Source organism: Gorilla gorilla, chromosome 21, assembly GCF_029281585.2.
Source record: "Gorilla gorilla gorilla isolate KB3781 chromosome 21, NHGRI_mGorGor1-v2.1_pri, whole genome shotgun sequence".
Classification (NCBI taxonomy): Eukaryota; Metazoa; Chordata; class Mammalia; order Primates; family Hominidae; genus Gorilla; species Gorilla gorilla.
In genome coordinates, this window is record NC_073245.2 from 61,239,220 (window position 1) to 61,261,979 (window position 22,760).

Here is a 22,760-nt window from a genome sequence, read left to right on the forward strand (position 1 = left end):
CCTCTGGCCTCCATTGCTGATCTCATCTCCTGCCAATTCCCCTGAGTCACACAATGTATTTTCAGTCCCTTGAACACCTTCAGCTCTTTTTACCATGGTGCCTTCTGCTTGAAATTCTCTTGGCTCTTTTTCATCCCTCAGACTTGGTAAAACATCTCTTACTCAAAGAGGCCTTCAGCAACTGCACTATCTAAACAGGTCCCAAGTTAAGTTCTGCCCTTGCCCCTATTTGTATCTTTCATGACGCTTGCCAGTTTGTGCTTACTCATGAATATCACCCTCCAGCTCAGGCCTGGTAAATAATAAGTTGAGTCTATACATTGGTTAGCTTCGCCTTCCTTTAGCAGGAAATAAAAAATGGGCTGGGCATGGTGGCTCATGTCCATTATCCCAGCACGTTGGGAGGCTAAGGTGGGAGGATCACTTGGAGTTCCAGACCAGCCTGGTCAACACAGTGAGACCCCGTCTCTTAAAAAAAAAAAAAAAAGTAGAGAAAGAAAAAAATAAATACAAAATAACATGCTTAACTATGTATTTCTCTCTCAAGGAAATCCAAAAGCAGACAGTCTAAGGCTGCTACGGTGGCCCTTAAGGACATCAGAGATCCAGGCTCCTTTTATCTGTCTGCTTCACCATACTTAGCCAGAGAGGGTGGCCTCATGGTATAAGATGACTGCTGGAGTACCAGCCATCCCACAAACATTCTGGAGAAGAGGAGGGAAAGAACAAAAAGAGAAAAAAGCAGACTTCCCACCTGAGTCAGCTTTGTTTAAGGGTCCTTCCTAGAAGTACCCACACCACTTCTGCTCATATCTCACTGGCTAGAAGTTTATCACATGGCCATCCTTTATTTAAGGGAGGCAGGGAAATGTTCTTTTTATTCCACATGGCAGTGTGTCCAGCTAACAGGTAGGGTTCTATTAGTGTTGGAGAAGGGGAGAGTGGATATGAGGTGACAATCAGCAGACTCTGACCAGGTATAGCTGGGTCAGAAATTGAAGGCGGAATTTAGAAAAGCTGCCAGGACAGACATGACCTTGCTAACTTATATGTGATGGCATGTTCATAGTATTCTATTATTATTTATCTCAAATACCAGCTTTTGCTATCCTCCAGATTTTGAAATAAGCAACTTGTGTCCCATCTCTGCTTGAAACAGGTTCAACAAGAAACCCAAGAGGGGGATCCAGTTTCTCCAGGAGCAGGGCATGCTGGGAACGTCAGTTGAAGACATAGCCCAATTCCTGCACCAGGAGGAGCGCCTGGATTCCGTAAGGCTTGGGGGTGTAGCACTTGCATGTGAGTTCTGTCAGGTGATTGTGAGCCCTTACCAGTTTTAACCTCGAGATTGTCTGGCCCTAAGTACATTGTCTGTTGTCCACCCCCGGGTTACAGCAGTCCTGTGTATCCCGTTGGCTAGTGTTGCAGAAAGCTCTTTGATGGGAATAAACTAGCCTCCCAGCAGGTGGCTGCATATTTGCTGGAAGAGAGTCAGAGCTGGAAGTGTTCCTTGACTGCTAGAAAGTTCTTCCGGCTGCCTGTCTGCAACTAACCTCCTTAGTGTGCCCCGTCATTCTCTCCATTTTAAGTCTCTTGTGCCCCCTCCTCTTCCTTCATCCATGCAGGACAGGCTGCTTCTGGAATGGGTGGGTGGGTGGGCAGGTCAGGGAGTTCCCTAGCTTTTTTACCAGTCCAGCGTATTCTGGGCAGTTAGGGCCAGGCTATTCTGACTCCACCCTTTGGCTGCTGGCTTTTGCTGAGGGTTTGCATTTGACAATTTCTGGATATAAGTGAGTGTGTATGTTTCAGACCCAAGTAGGCGATTTTCTGGGAGATAGCACAAGGTTCAACAAGGAGGTGATGTATGCCTACGTGGACCAACTTGACTTCTGTGAAAAAGAATTTGTCTCAGCCCTGCGGACATTCCTAGAAGGTTTCCGCCTACCTGGAGAAGCCCAAAAGATTGACCGATTAATGGAGAAGTTTGCCGCAAGATACATAGAGTGCAACCAAGGGTGAGCGCCAATTTTGAGTCCCTTCCAGATCATCTGTTTGCCTGCCTCAGAACGCTAATTCTAATTTGGTTGGGGTTTAATCTTTGTATATCTGTGCCAAGCAACTGAAGCTTTTGTTTACCGTGTGCCAGGCACTGTGCTAAGGGATTATTTCACATAAGACCTCACAGCAACCTGTTTATGTCCCTGTTCTACAGACAAAAAGATTGAGGACCAGAGAGGTTAACTTGCCCAAGATCACACAGCTAAAGCCCATGCTGTTAGCAACTATAAAAGAGTAGTTTCATAAGTTGAGAGGAGACAATTGGGCACCTCTTCCCTAATCAAAAACAGTTCCCCTGATTTAATATATGGGGTAGATCTCAAGGATTTTGGTTTTTCTTTAATTACATACTGATGAGCAGGTTACAGAAATAGCTACATAACTAATAAAAACCACCAAAGTACATGATTTTATCTGGGGACCTTTTTTGATGGGCGGTTTGTGATTTTGTAAGAAGTGGAAATAGGAAGGGGAACAAACCATTATTAAATACCTCCTGTGTGTGGGCCATGCCATGGGTTTTACATGCATTTAATTTAATTAATGGCAAGCCCAGGAATAGTATCCCTGTTTTACAGATGAGGAAATTGAGAATCTGAGAGATTGAGCAACCTGTCCAAAATTAATCAGCTAGTAAGGAGCAGAGCCAGGGTTGAATATGGATTTCTCTAACTCAGAAGCTAATGTTCGGGCTGGATGCAGTAGCTCTTGCCTGTAATCCCAGCACTTTGGGAGGCCGGGACGGGCAGATCAGTTGGGGTCAGGAGTTCGAGACCAGCCTGGCCAATATGGTGAAACCCCGTCTCTTCCAAAAATACAAAAAAAAATTAGCTGGGTAATCCCAGCTGCTCAGAGGCTGAGGCAGGAGAATTGCTTCAACCTGGGAGGCAGAGGCTACAGTGAGCCGAGACCACACCACTGCACACCAGCCTGGATGACAGAGGCAGACTCTGTCTCAAAAAAAAAAAAACTCATGTTCTCTCCACTGAACATTAAATTAGAAATATGTCTGAATATGCTGTGACCATGATGTGGAAATTGTTCAGTGGAAACTATTTTTTTTGAGACAGGGTCTTGCTCTCTTGCCCAGGTTGAAGTACAGTGGCGTGATCACAGATCACTGCAGCCTGGATCTCCTGGGCTCAATCAGTCCTCCCACCTCAGCCTCCTGAACTGCTGGGACTACAGGTGCATGCCACTGTGCCTGGCTAATTTTTTGTATAATATTTCTGCAGAGATAGAGTTTCACCGTGTTGCCCAGTCTGGTCTTGAACTCCTAGCCTCAAGGGATCCCCCTGCCTCAGCCTCCCAAAGTGGGGGATTTACAAATGTGAGCTACCACACCTGATTGAAACATTTTAATAACTGTTTTGCCTCTCAAGTCAACTTTGTTTTCATATTAATTGCTCCCAGTCCTCCAAGTATATGGCAGGCTGTCCCCAGGAGGTGGCAGGATTGGCAAAGGCAGCATATCATCATTTTAACCAAATGGACATTAGAACTCTCTGTGAAGGCATAATTAGATGCTGTTTACTTTAAATGTATCTCCTATGTGGACCTGGGAGCCTTGGTCTGTTTTGCTCAGTCAGTAAATATGTGACCCAGTTTCATCTCATATTAAAAGACCTTCGTTGTGTTGAAAATTTCTACTGTTCCTGTTATGGACAGTTTGGACAGAACAGTTTCTAGCTTCAGCCTCATACCGTATGAAGCTGTACATCCGCATGTTGTCCTTCTCTTCTTGCCTAAGGCAAAAAAGTCAGACTTCACCAACATATTGTTTAGAACAACATAAATATTTTCCATGGTATTTCTACTGTTAAATGTTATAATGGGTAATATAGACTATAAATAACAGCTAAACAGCAGTTTTAGTCATCTTTATATCTCATGTCTAGCACAGTACATGGCACAAAATAGATGTTCTCAGGAACAGGACAAGGTGGGGGAGGCACTCAAGGCGCTTAGTGTGTGAAATATAGTGAGATGCCCTCTCTCAGGGTCAGCACCAAGTGTAAGGTCTCCTGATGTGCTCACTTGCTTCACCCTAGTCTTGGCCCCAGATGCTTCTTAGAGTCTTTTTTAAAAAAATTATTTGAAATTGCTTTATTCAAAGAAGCCTCAATTTTTATTATTTATTTATTTTTGAGACAGTCTCGCTCTGTCACCCAGGCTGGAGTGCAGTGTCACAATCTCGGCTCACTGCAACCTCCACCTCCTGGGTTCAGGCAATTCTCCTGCCTCAGTCTCCCAAATAGCTGGGATTATGGGCACCCGCTGCCACGCCCAGCTAATTTTTGTATTTTTAGTAGAGATTGGGTTTCACCATGTTGGCCAGGCTTGTCTCGAACTCCTGACCTCAGGTGATCCACCCACCTCGGCCTCCCAAAGTGCTGGGATTACAGGCCTAAGCCACCACGCCCTGCCAAAGAAGCTAAAATTTGATACAGATTGTTGATGAGCTTTTTCTACACTCTGGGTTGCTAAGTCTTGTTCAGTGATGATGAAAGCGTAAAAACTCTTGCCTCATTTGGAATCAAGGGGAGTAGTCGGCTGCTTTTCTCGTGAAGTGTGTCTCTGTTAGCATTGTACCTTCCAAACCTCATCACCATGAATATTGATGTCTCGAATTTTTTTCTCCAGGCAAACTCTGTTTGCTAGTGCTGACACTGCTTATGTCCTAGCGTATTCAATTATTATGCTAACTACAGACTTGCACAGTCCTCAGGTAAAGCACTTTAATGATTTACATGTTGTATTAGCTAAATAAGTGGCTTTACTTGGGCAACTGGATGTTTTTTAAATGGTTTTTAATTTTTTTTAATTACAGGTAAAAAATAAAATGACGAAAGAGCAGTATATTAAAATGAATCGGGGTATCAATGATAGTAAAGATCTGCCAGAAGAGTATCTCTCAAGCATCTATGAAGAGATAGAAGGCAAGAAAATTGCAATGAAAGAAACAAAGGAGCTAACGATTGCAACCAAATCTACTAAGCAGAGTAAGGTCTAATGGCAAATTATTTCTTTTAGTTCTAATTTTTTAGTGTATCAGAATGCATGATTAAATACTCTGGTGATAAATTTAATGTGCATAGCTGGATATCTGAATAGGAAATGTGATTGAATTAATTATTGTGATTATGTTGGGACTTTTATAATGTCACTGTCTTGCTAGATTTCTGATGAGGAACAAGAAGGAATTTAAAATTAGTAATCTGAGAACTAAATTACTCCCAAAAAGTGTTCTTTAAAACTTTTCTTTAATTCAGATTGTGCCCACCTTGATTAGAATTCTATTAGCTATGGCCCCTGGGGAGCTGTCAGTTTCACTGTTTGAGAAGCAGCAAAGGGTAGTGGTTTAGAGTGTGGCTCTAGAGCCACACTGCCTTAGATCAAGTCCCAGCTCCTCTACTTAGTAATTGTATGACCCTGGGCAAGTGACTTACCCCCTCTGCCTCATTTTTCCCATCTGTAAAATGGTAATAATAATATTTGTAATGGACTCACGAGATGGTTGGGAGGATTTAGGAGTTAATCATTGTGCATCTTTTGAACAGTGCATGGCATGTAGCCAGCCCTCAGTGACTGCTAGCCACACCTATCATGCTCTTACTTTACAGATGTAGCTAGTGAAAAGCAGCGGCGGCTGCTGTACAACTTAGAGATGGAGCAAATGGCTAAAACAGCCAAAGCTCTGATGGAGGCTGTGAGCCATGCCAAAGCCCCGTTTACCAGTGCCACTCACCTGGACCACGTCCGGCCAATGTTCAAAGTGAGTATCCTGAGAACTTAGCAAGCATGTGGCTAAGCCTGATTCTGAAGCTGGCCAGCGAGAAGTACTCTTTCCACGCTAAAACTCTGGATGTTATTGAAATCTTCCTTCCATGATAGCTGGTGTGGACGCCACTGTTGGCAGCCTACAGCATCGGACTCCAGAACTGTGATGACACTGAAGTGGCCTCCTTGTGTTTGGAAGGCATCCGATGTGCAATCCGAATCGCCTGCATCTTTGGAATGCAGGTAGGTGTAAGTCAGCAACACTCCAGAGATACTGGTGGGTTGTGCTCTTTTAGATTTGGCAAAACTTAGAAATTATTAGAAATTTTCAGTTAATCAAGAGTCTTAGCAAGCTACTTACTTATGCCTACTGACAAGAAATCCATAGCTTTGTGATGACAGCTCGTTAGGGGCAAAAATGGAGATACGGATTAAAACTGTCTTTAAGAATGGGTAGGCTGGGCACAGTGGCTCACACCTGTAATCCCAGCACTTTGGGAGGCCGAGGCAGGCAGATCACCTGAAGTCGGGAGTTCGAGACCAGCCTAACCAACATGGAGAAACCCCATCTCTACTAAAAATATAAAATTAGCTGGGTGTGGTGGTACATGCCTGTAATCCCAGCTACTCGGGAGGCTGAGGCAGGAGACCGGCTTGAACCCAGGAGGTGGAGGTTGCGGTGAGCCGAGATCGCGCCATTGCACTCCAGCCTGGGTGACAAGAACAAAACTCCATCTCAAAGAAAATAATAATAATAATAATAATAGGTAGGGTCCAAGCTTCTTGACTGGATTTGACAAAGCAGACTTCCTGTTCATCTGCCTAACTTGCCTGCTTTGGTGCTTAAAAATACTATTTCCTTTTTAACATCAGTTTTTATTATAATTTCGCATATTTCCAACTCTTCCCTGGAGAAACAAGTAGTTCAATGCAATATGAATATGTCTGTAAACCTTTGAAACTTGAAAAGTTCAAGCAAATAAATGAAATGTAATTCTGAAACTGTTACGAAATTAGGAGGTTGGCAATCCCATGCATCACTTTGTAAGTCAGAAGTTGCACCCCATTTATTTTTAAAAACTCAATCTTCTGTTCCTATTCATTTTACAGTTAGACATTTTCTTTTATACCAAGACCACAAGCTTTGACGTTAGACCATCTAGGTTTCAAAACCCCACTCTGCCACCTCTCCAACCATGTGACATTGGCTCAGCTAACGTCTCTCTGAGACACCAATTCATTTCCTCATTTGTAAACTTGAGAAAACAGACCTGCCTGGCAGAATTGTTGCAGATGTCAATTTATGTGACAGTCTTAGTATTCAACAGACATAGTGGAACATGGGACAGGTGAGTTTGACTGAAGTCAATTAGAAAGGAGAGAGCTGCTTCTCAAACATGTGGCAGTGCATAGATACCTCTGCAAGATGTTCCAAAAGCAAGAGGGCATTAGCATGGAATAACTGTTGTGGTAATGTGCAGAAAGCCAGTCAATGTGCATACAAAAGGTATCAGAGAAGCCCAGTGTGCCAGCCCTGCAGATGTGAGAATGGCCACACTAAGGTTGGAGTCACAGTGTTCTCTCTTGGGCTTCTGTTACAGCTGGAACGAGATGCCTATGTTCAGGCTCTTGCTCGCTTCTCCCTGCTCACAGCCAGCTCCAGCATCACAGAAATGAAGCAGAAAAACATCGACACCATTAAGACGCTTATCACAGTGGCTCACACCGATGGCAACTACCTTGGGAATTCCTGGCATGAGGTACGTGTCTCTTTGAATTGCCTTTTCTCAGTTAGGATGACTCCTGGCTTCCTTTTATTCATTGTTGATCTCATTTGGTCAGTTCTGTTTTTCTTGAAGTCAAATCACTGTACCTCATGTATCTGGAAGTCACCCTCTCTGGGGCTGTGAAAGGCGGGGGCGAGTTCAGGCGCACCACCTCACAGTGAGCACCCTTGCACCCAGCAGCCAGTGTCCCCCATGAAGTGTACTTCTGTTGTTGCAACTTTCTTTCCATATTAGTGCCATTTTTTTTTTTTTTTTAGTCCTTATGTACCTCTTGGGAGCTTGGGAGCTCCTGTGATCAATGTGTAATTTTAAGACAAAGCCAGGAGCCTGATTAGAAATGGTTGATAGTCACAATGAGCTGTTAGGGAGAGTGCCAGTGAATTCACATGTTTTTAAAACAGTTTTCTAAGATTCTCACCCAAGGATATAGTTACTTATGTGTACAACAATGTATTTAAAAGGGTATTTGTTGCAGTTTTAATTGTTCTAGGGAAAAGGTTGGGTTAAAAAGAGCTAGATGTCCCAACAATATAAGAGATTGCTACTTTTTTTAAAAAGTATGGTACAGCATTTTTTAGAATGTTATGTGGCCATTTAAAATAATGTTGTGGAAAAAAAAGACAGGCAGATAGTATGTGCTCTCTGATGGAAGTACACAATACTACCTAAGAAATGTTCTAGCCGCAACTCAAATCTGAATTGATTCAAGCCTATATTGCCAGTTTACAGGAAATACAGTGGACAGAGAAGCATGTTAGATATGAGGGTGCAGCTTGGAAATTCTAGTTGTGACAGACCTGCAGAGCAGATGACCAGGTTTTTCAGCAAAAAAATTGCAAGAAAAATAAGGGAGGAGGGTTACCTATGAATTAAAAGAGATTTCAGAAAAGAAGATAAAAGATGATTTTAAAGACTATTGTGGGAAAATGGTCACAGTAAAATTACAAGTTGTTATAAGAGATTGTGAGGCATTGTCTCTCGTGGCAAAATACACAGAGAATGCAGTTTGAAAGGATAGACCAAAGCATTAACATTCTGTCTGAGAAATAGAATTATGGAAACTATTTTATTCTTTTTTTTCTTAATTTCTAATTTTTTCTACCATCTACATGTATTACTTTTTTGTTTAGAGAGAAAACTGTGAAAGAATAGAGATGAGGCTGTGGAGAATGTAAAGGACAGTTTGACATAGAAAATTGCTGTCATCCTTCTTCCCCATGTGGACCACATGGCTCAGATTCAGAGTAAAGGCTCTAGAGCCTGGCAACTGGGGTCTGATTTTGGGCTCCACCTCTTCCTGCCTGGATGGCACAGGCAGGTTACTTAGTCACCGAGTCCCACCTTCTTCATCTCTACAATCTTCACAGGGTGGTTATGAGAATGAAGAGGGCTTGGGACTGTATTTGGCAAGTAATAAGAACTCAATAGTGTTACCTGCTGTCATCTCTGTGGTGTATGGCTTTGCTCCTCTTCACCAGCCTTTCCTCTCTCTGTCACAACTCTGAGTAGTCCGTGTTAGAAATAACTGAGTTATGGCTGGGCACAGTGGCTCACACCTGTAATCCCAGCACTTTTGGAGGTTGAGGCAGAAGGATGGCTTGAGGCCAGGAGTTCCAGACCAGCCTGGGCAACATAGCAAGACCCCATATCTTTAAAAAAAAATTATTTTTTAAATTAGCTAGGCATGGTGGTTCATGCCTGTAGTCCCAGCTACTCAGGAGGCTGAGGCAGCAGGATTGCTTGAGCCCAGGAGTTCAAGGCTGTAGTGAGCCTTGATTGCACCACTGTGCTCCAGCCTGGGCAACAGAGCAAGACCTCATCTCTAAAATAAAAAAATATATATTTTGAATTGTGTGCTTTTTAAAATCATTTCCTGCCTTCTAAGGAGCCATAATACGTAGAGAATCAATGAATAGTTGCTTTTTCTTCTAAAACATTTTTTTAGCCTGGGAGGTATTATCAATATGAGGTTCCTTCTGCCTGCCAAGTATATGGCAGAATCTAGAAATGTTAAAAATTAATTAGCTACCTCTGCGGTTGTCAGAAGCCCTGAGAAATCAGCTTGGAACTAATAAGCCCTTGACTTTTCAGTATTGGTGACGTACTTGAGATTCCAGCTGTCCCCAGCTTCTGCAAAAGGGAGGGCATTACTAGCTTACTAATAATAATTTAATAGTGTGTGAAGAAATCAGGGGATGATTCTCTTTGGTGGAATTAAGTCTATTTCTCAGTCAAGAAGAAAGCAATTTATAAGTAAAGATACTTGGCAGTGCTCAGTGGTATAGTGGAGTCCTGGACTCTGGGACTGAATTGTAAGGTCAGCGTAAAAAGCAACACTGAAGTTCAGTCAGAAGTTCCCATGAAAATTCCTTAGGGTTTCCCTGGAGGTCTGTGTGCCATTCCTCGGTAAGTTTCGTGTAGCCAGTGTTTCCTCTGACAGAAGTTGGGACCAGTTTCTGTTTCTACAGCTGAGCTTCAGGTAGGAGAGGGCCCGTGTGCAGATCTGCATTCTCAAGCACCAGAGGCACCCCTCAGGACCAGGAGATCCAGCCTCATCTCCCACTGCATGCCTGATGTAGAGCATATTCTCATTCCTTCAGTTAAACCAATTAACGGTTGCCAACAACTTTAAGTGCCAGGGACTTAAGTGTTTAGCAGTGAACAAGACAGAGTTAATGCCCTCTTGGCACCTAAGGCAGGAAACAAACAAATAAATATATGGTATAATGCCAAAAAGTGGTAAGCACTAAGAAAAAAAAAGTATGAGCAGGACATGGTAATGGGAAGGTACGATCTCACAAGAAAGATCTCTTTGAGAGGGACACACATGTCTGAGCTGGGAATTGAAGGAGTGAGCCATGGGGAGACAACATTCCAGGCATAAGGAACAGTGAGTGCCAAGGCCCTGAGGTGGGACAAGAGATGACAAGTTAAAGGAGCAACAGTGAGGCCAATGAGGCTGGTGTCTTGTCGTCTCACGAGGAGGGTGGAAAAAGGAGGTGGGGGTGACTAAATGATGTGCCTATTAAGTGACATGGTGGGAGGAATCCCCCACCCCAGTCAAATGCTTTTTCTCTCTTTATTGAGAGCTTACTAAATTTGCATAAACATCTATATGGCATAACTCCATTGAACCAACTTTTTTTTAATGACTAACTTAAGATTACAGTGCCCTTTTTCTAGCTGTAAGGTAGGAACTCATTTCTTCATGCCTTCTTTCTCTTAGATCTTGAAATGCATCAGCCAGCTGGAGCTCGCTCAGCTGATAGGAACCGGTGTGAAGACGCGCTTCCTGTCTGGATCTGGGCGTGAAAGAGAAGGGAGCCTGAAGGGCCACACATTGGCAGGAGAAGAGTTCATGGGCCTTGGCCTCGGTAAGACACCAGGCCCCACAGCTAACAGTCACGGATTTGCAAGCTAACGGGGATGAAACCCTTCTTGTCTCATCAGGACTGTCCTGTAAACCATCTCTTCCTTTTGTGCCATCTGACAGTGTTCATGAATGCAAGTGGACGTGCTGCTTTGGCCTCTTAATTGTGATTAAACTGTTGAGTAAAATGTCTATTTTACCAAAGTCAGTAGGGTGCATTACTTTTCTTTCTGTACCTATCACTATATTGGGGAGAAAAACCATTTGCTTTAAAATGTCCAGATCTCTAGTGCCTGACATTAGAGGGGTGTGTATTTGTGTCTCTAGATTTTAAAGGGTAGGTTCAACATTTCTTCCATCTTTATTGGGGGGCTTTTATTAAACAGTATTCTTATGCAAGTAGAATTATTTCTCTGGCTATACATTGGATTGAGAAACTCTTCTGATTGATGTAACATGGTAATAATAGTAAATAGGGCAAACAGATGTGCCAAGTCATATTCTGAGCACTCAGTTTATATATTTTAACTCATTTAATGCTCAAAACAATCCAATGAGAACAGGGACTGTTATATTCCCCATTTTGCAATTGAGAAAACTGAGGCACGGAGTGAAAAGATACGAGCAGCATCATACTGCAAAGGAGTGGCAGAGGTAGGATTCAAGCCCCAAGCCATCCAACTACAGAGTGTAGGCTTCTAGGTCCCATTTAGTGAGTGGAATAGTACAGTGTCATGGTTAAAAGTATGGACTCTGGAAAAATGGGGAATTGTAATAGCACCCACTTCTTAGGGTACTCGTGAGAATGAGTGGAATGAAATTCTGTGAAGCACACCAAGCATTCAGCAGGTGTGAGCCATTAATGTTCTAGGAGTTCTGGATTAATATCAATTGATTCAAATTTGTTTTCCTAAATATAGGCCTTTAATACTATAAAAATGTAAAAGATTATAGAGAAAGGTAGATGGTTGGTAGAAACAAGAAAGCTTATACTAAGGATATATTTTAAATGCCCAGTGCCAAAACACAACTTTAATTTTATCATCAGTGGGTTTTTGTTTCTTTTTTGAACTTGCAGAGTCATTCCCATTTATGTCCCCTGTCCCTGCGTGTTGACATAACAGGATGCTTTGTTCTAAATACTTGACTGTTTTTGAAGTACTGCTGATTTTGTGCATTGTGTTTCAGGTAATTTGGTGAGTGGCGGAGTGGATAAAAGACAGATGGCCAGCTTCCAAGAATCGGTTGGTGAGACCAGCTCACAGAGTGTGGTTGTAGCTGTGGACAGGTAATGATTTTATTCTTCAGTGACCCTGAACTACACAGTGGTTTGGTGGCCTCTCTGTAGTTACTGGACTTGAATGATTCCTAATTTCTTTAACTGATACAAGTGTTGTTAGCTACAAATTGCTTAAGTGTCACATTTATTTGCATTTTGACCTTTTAGAAAAGGTATAACTTTAACATTGTGACAAATTATGTCAAAAATAAGAGTTTTTCGCTTATGTTGATGTTTTAAATTACCTTGTTTCCTTAGTAGAAATTATTTTTTTAAAAATCACAAGAAGAGTTTAGGATTAAAAGCCTACCCATGCTCACGCCTGTAATCCCAGCACTTTGGGAGGTCAAGGCAGGCAGATCACTAGATCAGGAAATCGAGACCATTTTGGCTAACACAGTGAAACCCCGTTCTACTAAAAAATACAAAAAATTAGCCAGGCTTAGTGGTGGGCACCTGTAGTCCCAGCTACTCTGGAGGCTGAGGCAGGAGAATGGCATGAACCCAGGAGGCAGAGCTTGCAGTGAGCGGAGATGGTGCCACTGCACTCTAGCCTAGGCGACAGAGTGAGACTCCATCTGAAAAAAAAAAAAACGCCTACCCATGCTCATGCCTGTAATCCCAGCACTTTGGGAGGCAGGTGGATCACAAGGTCAGGAAATCGAGACCATCCTGGCCAACATGGTGAAACCATGTCTCTACTAAAATACAAAAAAAAAAGAAAGTAACTGGGCATGGTGACACATGCCTGTAATCCCAGCTACTCGGGAGGCTGAGGCAGGGGAATATCTTGAACCCAGGAGGCAGAGGTTGTAGTGGGCTGAGATCGCGCCATTGCACTCCAGCCTAGCAACAGAACGAGACTCCATCTAAAAAAAAAAAAAAAAAAAAAAAAGCCTACCCGTGAATGAGAGTTGGCTGAGTTGACAATTTCCTTTTTTTCTCCCCTCAAAACTTTTCCATTATTTCTCTTTACTCAAAACTTGACCTAAAAATCCAGGAGAGATATTTCCCATAAAGAAGCTTCGTACTTATTAGCAATCACTCTCCGTTTTCTTTTCTTTCTTTCCCCCATTCCTTAGTCACTGTAACCACTGATCTACAGATTTGCCTGTTCTGGACATTGTTCCATTGTCCATCTTTCCCTTTTTATTTTATTATTTTAATATTCATTATATTCTATTTATTAACCACGTAGTTTCCTTATACTAACATCTTTCCCTTCAATTCTATCCTTTTTCAACTCATGTATGTTGCCTCTGTTGTTAAGTGCATATAATGTCGTGTCTTTTGTGTTCCCATCTTCTTCCACTGTTACTGCCTTCTGCCTTCTTTGTGTTAAATAGATATTTTCTAGTATATCATTTTACTTCTGGTCATTTCTTGTACTATATCTTATGTATTGATTGATTGATTGATTGATTGATTGAGACAGTCTCGCTCTATCACCCAGTCTGGAGTGCAGTGATGCGATCTTGGCTCACTGCAACCTCTGCCTCCCAGGTTCAAGTGATTCTGCTGCCTCAGCTGCCCAAGTAGCTGGGACTGCAGGCATGCACCACCATGCCTGGCTAATTTTTGTATTTTTAGTAGAGACAGGGTTTCACCGTGTTGGACAGGCTGGTCTCGAACTCTTGACCTCAAGTGATCCACCTGCCTTGGCCTCTCAAAGTGCTGGGATTGCAGGCATGAGCCACTGCGCCTGGGCTCCCCCGTCTTTTGATGTGTCACTTTCTCTTCTGCTCACTATAGGTTTTTCTGCTTTCAACTCAGTTCACTTTCCTTGAACCGTTCTATACTTGTAATACCACATCATTTATTTCGGTGGAGGTGTCAGACCTGATGTTTCCTCTCTACCTTGTCTGAGAGTTTGAGAAACTTCAGCTTCCAAATCTAATTAAAAAGAAAAAACCTGTGTGACCAGAGATCATCTGACTTTTATGCCCAGTACTAAGACAGAAGCAGAATTGCCCTCAGTCTACCAAATCTAATGTTCATTTTTTGTTTTTTTGAGACAGAGTCTGTCTGTGTTGCCCAGGCTGGAGTGCAGTGGCACAATCTCGGCTTACTGCAACCTCTGCCTCCCGAGTTCAAGCGAATCTTCTGCTTCAGCCTCCCAAGTAGCTGGGATTACAGGCGCCCGCCACCACGCCCGGCTAATTTTTTGTATTTTTTATTAGAGACAAGGTTTCACCATGTTGGCCAGGTTGGTTTTGAACTCCTGACCTCAAGTGATACACCCTCCTCGGCCTCCCAAAGTGCTAAGATTACAGGTGTGAGCCACCACACTCGGTCTAATGTTTATTTTATCTGGAATTATCTTCCTAGGATTTTTACTGGATCTACCAGACTGGATGGAAATGCAATAGGTATGTATTTGACTTACCTGTGAAAACTGCAGAAGCCTCATGCTGTGACCGTCTGACTGTTCCTAACGAGGCTTTGCGTGTGTTGTTGGGTCTGGCCTGTAGTTGACTTTGTCCGCTGGCTGTGTGCTGTGTCCATGGATGAACTGGCTTCCCCCCACCATCCTCGCATGTTCAGCTTGCAGAAGATTGTGGAGATATCATACTACAACATGAATCGGATCCGACTACAGTGGTCTCGAATATGGCATGTGATTGGAGATCACTTCAATAAGGTAACTCTTCAAATTTAAAAACCATTCCTGTTAAAAAAAAAAAAGACAACTGAATTCAAAAAAAGAAGTGATAAATAATTTGCCCTGTTTTTTAGATGCCTCTAATTCATTTTCCCTGTGCAGTCAAGGACAGCTTGATAGGAGTAATATCATACTTATATATTGGTAGCATTCATGTAGAATGAATTAAAAATCCAGTGGTATTGAAAATACTTTAATATCCCACATGCAGGATGTAGGCTAAGACCACAAAGATTATTACAGCCACTAGACAAATACACTGATGCTTGGAAGCATTGTGAAATGAAATCCAGAAAGGCCTTTTAAATGACCTAATGTTAAGTTACGTTCCAGGTAGTTTTACTCTTCAATGTCACTGCTTCTTGTATTCTGGCACCTATTGCCACCATTCTTCTGAAACTTTTATTGAAAAAATTAATATTTGGGCTGGGCGTGGTGGCTCACGCCTGTAATCCCAGCACTTCGAGAGGCCAAGATGGGCAGATCACAAGGTCAGGAGTTCGAGACCAGCCTGGCCAACATAGTGAAACCCCATCACCACTAAAAATGCAAAAAATTAGCTGGGCGTGGTGGTGTGCACCTGTGTAATCCCAGCTACTAGGGAGATTGAGGCAGGAGAATTGCTTGAACCTGGGAGGTGGAGGTTGCAGTGAGTCGAGATCTCACCACTGCACCCCAGCCTGGGCAACAGAGCAAGACTTCGTCTCAAAAAAAAAAAATTAATAATTGTTTTTAAATCAGTAACAAGCCAAAGACCCATCTGGGTTCTAAAACTGACAACTGTTGGGAATAAACCAGACTGAACTTCTTCCTCGTTACCAGAAGTTTTATTATATACATACAGACATATGCACACATGTTGAATAAATAAAATGTCAGATATGTGTTTTATCACGGCCAAAAAACTGGGAACAAAGCAATCAAAAGAAATGTATGTGGCCGGGCGTCGTGGCTCACGCCTGTAATCCCAGCACTTTGGGAGGCTGAGGCGGGTGGATCACAGGTCAGGAGATCGAGACCGTCCTGACTAACATGGTGAAACCCCGTCTCTACTAAAAATACAAAAATTTAGCCCGGCGTGGTGGCGAGCGCCTGTAGTCCCAGCTACTCAGGAGGCTGAGGCAGAAGAATGGCGTGAACCCGGGAGGCAGAGCTTGCAGTGAGCTGAGATCGCGCCACTGCCCTCCAGCCTGGGCGACAGAGCGAGACTCCGTCTTAAAAAAAAAAAAAAAAAGAAATGTATGTATGTATGTATGTATCTGTGATGTCATTTGCCTCTTAAGGGAAAGGTAATAATAACAGCTTCCTACCAAAACACATTTCATGATCTCAAGAAAATTTTCTCAAGCCTGGTGGTGAAGAGTTATACCACCAATGCTTAAAAATAGTGTTAATAAAAAAAAAATCCAGAAATTCTGTACATTGAATAGAGGAAAATCTTAAAAAGTAGTCTACCATTGGGGTATAGAATAATCAATGGGGTGCTAGTAAATGATTTGTAGCATCTGCCAGTTTCTGTGTGTAAACACCCTGCCACAGCCAATTTAAAGTTAGCAATATGATGTAACTAGGGAAGAGATGGGCACCCCATTACCTCTTGTGGACAGGTGCTAGTCTACTCCACCACTCCCCTGAAATGAAGCATTGTCATATGTAGGCTTGCTTCTAACTTGGTGCATCAGCTAATGAAAGTTCCTTGTTTTTCCATCAGCTCAAATTAAGGCACCTCACAGCACACTGTTTTACAAAATAATCTGAGTGCTTCATGGTGGGCAGTGGACAGATGAGACCCCTGCCTGCATGGAGCTCCCTGTCATTTTATGATAAAATAACTGATGGGAAAGGATCAAGCATGTCATATATCAGGGTTATTGAGAAAACATGGTCAAGGAAGGTCCCTCTTTGGAGGTGACCTTGAGAGGCACAGGAGCCTGTGGATGATCCAGGGGAACTATTTGTTGAGTGGATGGTATCACTTTAAATAATCAACTAACTCAGCACCATCTTACCCACTATTCTGAGTAAACAAATTCCTAATTGGACCAATTGAAATAATTGATGTGAATTTGCTTGAGAAAGAAAATGTGAATCATTGCCATTACTGTACCTTGTATTCTTGTGCAAGCATGTGACAGCTAAGCCAGAACAAACGCTGCTCATTTATTCCACAAGATCATTTGGCTAGCAACTGTGGAATCCTTTGTTCTCTCAGAAATGACTAGCTAAAAGTGTTTTGGTAAACGTTTTCCCAACTCTTTAAAGTCTGCATTTTGTGTTCATTGGAACTTCTGTTTTGGGAGGGGAACATCAGTTTGCTCAAGTTACTCTTCCCACCTGTGATTCTGTTGTGAAGAATCTGTGTGTGCCAATTCTCAGTATGTATGGACCACTTACAGGCAAGGTTGGGACATAGGGTGGCAGGTGGGAACCAGACATTTAATTGTCATCAACTTCATTACAAATGTCTGTTTATTTAATCAGTGCTGTTTAAGCACCAGGTCATGGAAAACTCAGGAACTCTTTTTTTTTTTGAGACAGAGTTTCGCACTGTTGCCAGGCTGGACGGCAGTAGCTTGATCTCCTCTCATTGCAACCTCTGCCTTCCAGGTTCAAGCTATTCTCCTGGGACTACACACATGCATCACCACACCCAGCTAATTTTTGTATTTTCAGTAAAGACAGGGTTTCACCATGTTGGCCAGGCTGGTCTGGAACTCCTGACCTCAGGTGATCTGCTCGCCTCAGCCTCCGAAAGTGTTGAGATTACAGGCATGAACCACCGTGCCCGGCCCTCACTCTGGGACTCTTAACTTTTTCCACCACCTTGGAAAGATGTTCTTCCCCTTGTGAACTGGGGCACTTAAGAATCTTGCAGATTTGAAGAAATAGATATGGCTCAATACAGCTATAACTTAGCCCTCAGGTTGCTGGCACAGTTGTTCGCACAGTCACATGATTCTCTTGAACTAGGGGCACCAGCCCTGTGTCCTGGATGAGCAAAGCTTCACACTAAGCATGGTGTGTATGCCTGGAGCATCTGTTTTACCTGGATATTTAAGAAAGGAATATTCTTTTTGTTAGTCTCTAATTACATTAATATACTCCCCTTTACACAAAAATTACAGCTAAAACATCTTTGGCCACCCTCCCCCACACATCTGGCCCTCCCCAAAGCTAATTATTCTTACTAGTTTGTTGTATATCTTTCCAGACATTTTTGTATTCATGTGCATATGTATGTACTCATAGAAATATTACAGATAATATTGTCTTGGTTTGTTTCGCTTTTTAAAAAAATTATACATAGCATTTTGTAACTTGTTTCTTCCACTTAGCAAGGAATCATAAAGATTTAACCATGTTAGCATATGTAGATTTGTTCTCTTTTAAGAAATTGTAATAAAATATACATAACAGGCCGGGCACAGTAGCTCACTCCTGAATCCCAGCAGTTTGGGAGGCTGAGGCAGGCAGATCACCTGAGGTCAGGAGTTCGAGACTAACCTGGCCAACAAATACAAAATTAGCCAAATACAAAAATTAGCAGGGCGCGGTAGTGGACGCCTGTAATCCCAGCTGCACGGGAGGCTGAGGCAGGAGACTATCTCGAACCCGGGGGGTGGAGGTTGCAGTGAGCAGAGATCGTGCCATTGCACACCAGTCTGGGTGAGAGCAAAGCTCTGTCTCAAAAATAAAATAAATAAAATAAGATTAAAAAAATAAAATAACCATCTTAACAATTTTAAGTGTGCGGTTCAGTAGTGTTAGGTACACTCACATTGTTGGGCAACAGATCTCAAGGACCCTTTTCATCTTGCAAAACTAAAACTGCATACCCATTAAACAGTAACTCCCACTTTCACCCTCCTGACCACAGGCAACCACCATTCTACTCTGTGTCCCTAGGAACTTGACTACTATGGGTACCTCATATAAGTAGAATCATGTGTGTTTGTCCTTTTGTGACTGCCTTATTTCATTCAGCATAGTAATGTCTTCAAGGTTCATCTGTGTTGTAGCATATATCAGAATTTCCATCCTTTTCAAGGCTGACTTTATTATTTATTTATTTATTTATTTATTTATTTTTGAGATAGCATTTCGCTCTTATTGCCCAGGCTGGAGTGAAGTGGCAAAATGTTGGCTCACTGCAACCTCTGCCTGCCAGGTTCAAGCAATTCTCTTGCCTCAGCCTCCCAAGTACAAGCAATTCTCCTGCCTCAGCCTCCCAAGTAGCTGGGATTATAGGCACCCACCACCATGCCTGGCTAATTTTTTGTATTTTTAGTAGAGACACAGTTTCACCACATTGGCCAGGCTGGTCTTGAATACCAGACCTCAGATGATCCACCCGCCTCAGCCTCCCAAAGTGCTGGGATTACAGGCGTGAGCCACCACGCTTGGCCCAATTTTTATTTTTTTAACTATTTTTTTTTTTTTTTTAGAGACGGATCTTGCTCTGTCACCCAGGCTGGAGTGCAGTGGCACCATTTTGGCTCACTGCAACCTCTACCTCCCAGGTTCAGGCAATTCTCCTGCCTCAGCCTCCCCAGTAGCTGGGACTACAGGCATATGCAACCACGCACAGCTAATTTTTGTATTTTTAGTAGAGACAGGGTTTCACCATGTTGGCCAGGTTGGTGTTGAACTCCTGGCCTCAGGTGATCCTCCCGCCCGAGCCTCCCAAAGTGCTGGGATTACAAGTGTGAGCCACCACACCCAGCCCCAATTTTTCATTATTACAAATGATATTGCTGCATTCTATTAAAAATAAAACATTGGCCAGACACGGTGGCTCATGCCTGTAATCCCAGCACTTTGGGAGGCTGAGGCGGTTGGATCACCTGAAGTCAGGAGTTTGAGACCAGCCTGGCCAACGTGGTGAAACCCCGTCTCTACTAAAAATACAAAAATTAGCCGAGCTTGGTGGCGGGCACCTGTAATCCCAGCTACTCAGGAGGTTGAGGCAGGAGAATTGCTTGAACTGGGGAGGTGGAGATTGCAGTGAGCTGAGACCACACCATTGCACTCCAGCCTGAGCAACAGAGCAAGACTCCGTCTCAAAAAATAAAATAAAATAAAATAAAATAAAATAAATAAAATAAATAAAACATTATCAGGTCAGACCACATATCAATGAAATGGCTCACTTGGAGCAGGCCTCTGCAAGATATCCCCAGATCTCCTGGCAGGGGGTGTGGGTGGGAAACATTCTCTTGCTGTTTTTAGAGATTCTCCTTGAGAGAAAAGTCTGAAAAGCACCAGCCAAATATTTACCCATAACTCCAGTTCCTAAAAGTAGGCAAACCATAGACAAGTACAATTTGTAAGGAAATTGAAAAGCCTCAATACTTTTGCAGAATTTTTGGAGATTGATGATATTTATTTTATAGTCATTTGCTTTAGGTGACAGACATTGGGAAAGTGTGAAAAGGCTTTCCATAGACTGTAAAGGCTTTTGACCCTTCATATGTATATATTTGGAGAAAATTAAATAGCACCTTGGGAGATGTTGTTTAATGGATATAGAGTTTCATTTTTTCAAGATGAAAAGAGTTCTCTGCCAGGCGTGGTGGCTTACTCCTGTAATCCCAGCATTTTGATCGAGGCGGCCTGATCACTTGAGTTCAGGAGTTCGAGACCAGCCTGGCCAACATGGTGAAACCCTGTCTCTTCTAAAAATACAAAAAAAAGTAGCTGGACGGGGTGGCAGGCGCCTGTAATGCCAGCTACTTGGGAGGCTGAGGTAGGAGAATCGCTTAAACCCAGGAGGTGGAGGTTGCCAGCCTGGGCAACAGAGTTAGACTTTATCTTAAAAGAAACAAGAAAAGAAAAGAAAAGAGTTCTGATTGGCTTCACAATAGTATGAATGTATACTACTGAACTGTTCACTTAAAATGGTTAAGATGGTAGATTTTGTTATGTATATTTTACAATTAGAAAAATTGAGTATAGTTGCAAGTTTAATAGCAAAAGAAAAAAAAAGAAAAGAAAAAAATAGGTTGGGCGCGGTGGCTCACCCTGTAATTCCAGCACTTTGGGAGGCCAAGGCAGGTGGATCACCTGAGGTCAGGAGTTCGAGACCAGCTTGGCCAACATGGTGAAACCCCATCTCTACTAAAAATACAAAAATCAGCCGGCAGGCACCTGTAATCCCAGCTACTCGGGAGGTTGAGGCAGGAGAATTGCTTGAACCGGGGAGATGGAGGTTGCAGTGAGCCGAGATCACACCACTGCACTCCAGTCTGGGCGACAGACCCAGACTCCATCTTAGAAAATAATAATAATAATAATAACAACAACAATAATAATAATAAAATGAAATTTAAAAAAGCAAAAAGTAGCACGTTTTAAATGCATATTTAATTAACTATGCAATACTGATTTCGTCATTACACTTAAAACTGGACAGATCATAGCCAAGAAATAGCATTTTCTTTTCTCCTTAGGTGTGTTTTCCCTGAATGTTTGTTTTGAAGGTAGGCTGTCCATCTTTGCGGTTGAGAGACCCACATCGGTCATTATTACACTATACCTGTTTCACATCAGTTCCTGTTCTTGTTCAGGTTGGCTGCAACCCTAATGAAGATGTGGCTATCTTTGCTGTTGACTCATTAAGGCAACTCTCCATGAAGTTTCTTGAGAAGGGTGAATTAGCCAACTTCCGTTTCCAGAAAGATTTTCTGAGGCCCTTTGAGCATATTATGAAGAAAAACAGGTATGTGTTTTGCTCTGGAAGACGCTTGGTCAAATTCCCCGTTGGGGCTCCCAGAAGCCCTCCTAACACTAACCACGTGATTAATTTTTTTCCTCCCTTGTCAATGGAAACAAATAGAATGAATAGACTGTGATTCACATCGATTTTCCTTAAATAAATCTCACTAAAATCTATGTGTAGCCTTTCCTAGGAGGACGGATGTCACCCTGCAACTTGTAGAAATATGTCGTAAACCGGCTGGGCACAGTGGCTCACACCTGTAATCCCAACACTTTAGGAGGCAGAGGCGGGTGGATCACGAGGTCAGGAGATCGAGACCATCCTGGCTAACACGGTGAAACCCCGTCTTTACTAAAAATACAAAAAATTAGCCGGGCATGGTGGCGGGCGCCTGTAGTCCCAGCTACTTGGGAGGCTGAGGCAGGAGAATGGCGTGAACTCAGGAGGCAGAGCTTGCGGTGAGCCAAGATTGCGCCACTGCACTCCAGCCTGGGTGAAAGAGCAAGACTCCGTCTCAAAAAAAAAAAAAAAAAAAAAAGAAAAGAAATATGTCATGAACCCCTTTTGGGGCTGGTTCTCAGGGAGATTAAAGAAAGAGCCATTGCAGAAGCATCCTCAAACCAGGATAAGAATTATGTGACCCATCGCTTCTCCCCCAGGGAGGTCATAAAAGAGGTCAGGATACCGGGCCCTGTGAAGCAGCCGTACTGTTCATTTATTCACTCGGCCTGGACTTATTGAGACTTGCCATCTGCTAGGTACTATAAAGAAGACATTTTTAAATCCCTGTGTTTGGCCGGGCGCGGTGGCCCATGCCTGTAATCCCAACACTTTGGGAGGCCGAGTCAGGTGGATCACCTGAGCAGGAGTTCAAGACCAGCCTGGCCAACATGGTGAAACCCCGTCTCTACTAAAACTACAAAAGTTAGCCGGGCGTGGTGGTGGGCGCCTGTAATCCCAGCTACTCAGGAGACTGAGGCAGGAGAATCGCTTGAACCCGGGAGGTGGAGGTTGTAGTGAGCCAAGATCACACCATTGCACTCCAGCCTGGGCAACAACAGTGAAACGCTGTCTCAAAAAAAATAAATAAAAATGAAATAAAATAA

At 42.9% G+C, this 22,760-nt stretch overlaps 1 protein-coding gene across 3 annotated transcripts in view; it reads left to right on the top strand.

Moving 5' to 3' along the window:
- ARFGEF2 (ARF guanine nucleotide exchange factor 2) overlaps positions 1 to 22,760 on the top strand; it is a 114,208-nt gene that overhangs the window by 61,416 nt on the left and 30,032 nt on the right. For all 3 annotated transcript variants that reach the window (XM_031004881.3, XM_031004882.3, XM_055373171.2), the window contains 12 exons: positions 1,160 to 1,271; positions 1,810 to 2,015; positions 4,702 to 4,786; positions 4,889 to 5,060; positions 5,682 to 5,833; positions 5,953 to 6,081; positions 7,440 to 7,598; positions 10,852 to 10,999; positions 12,184 to 12,283; positions 14,603 to 14,643; positions 14,746 to 14,915; positions 21,503 to 21,654. In XM_031004881.3, coding sequence (XP_030860741.2) covers positions 1,160 to 1,271; positions 1,810 to 2,015; positions 4,702 to 4,786; positions 4,889 to 5,060; positions 5,682 to 5,833; positions 5,953 to 6,081; positions 7,440 to 7,598; positions 10,852 to 10,999; positions 12,184 to 12,283; positions 14,603 to 14,643; positions 14,746 to 14,915; positions 21,503 to 21,654 — 1,626 coding nt within the window. The remainder of the gene's footprint in view (positions 1 to 1,159; positions 1,272 to 1,809; positions 2,016 to 4,701; positions 4,787 to 4,888; positions 5,061 to 5,681; positions 5,834 to 5,952; positions 6,082 to 7,439; positions 7,599 to 10,851; positions 11,000 to 12,183; positions 12,284 to 14,602; positions 14,644 to 14,745; positions 14,916 to 21,502; positions 21,655 to 22,760) is intronic.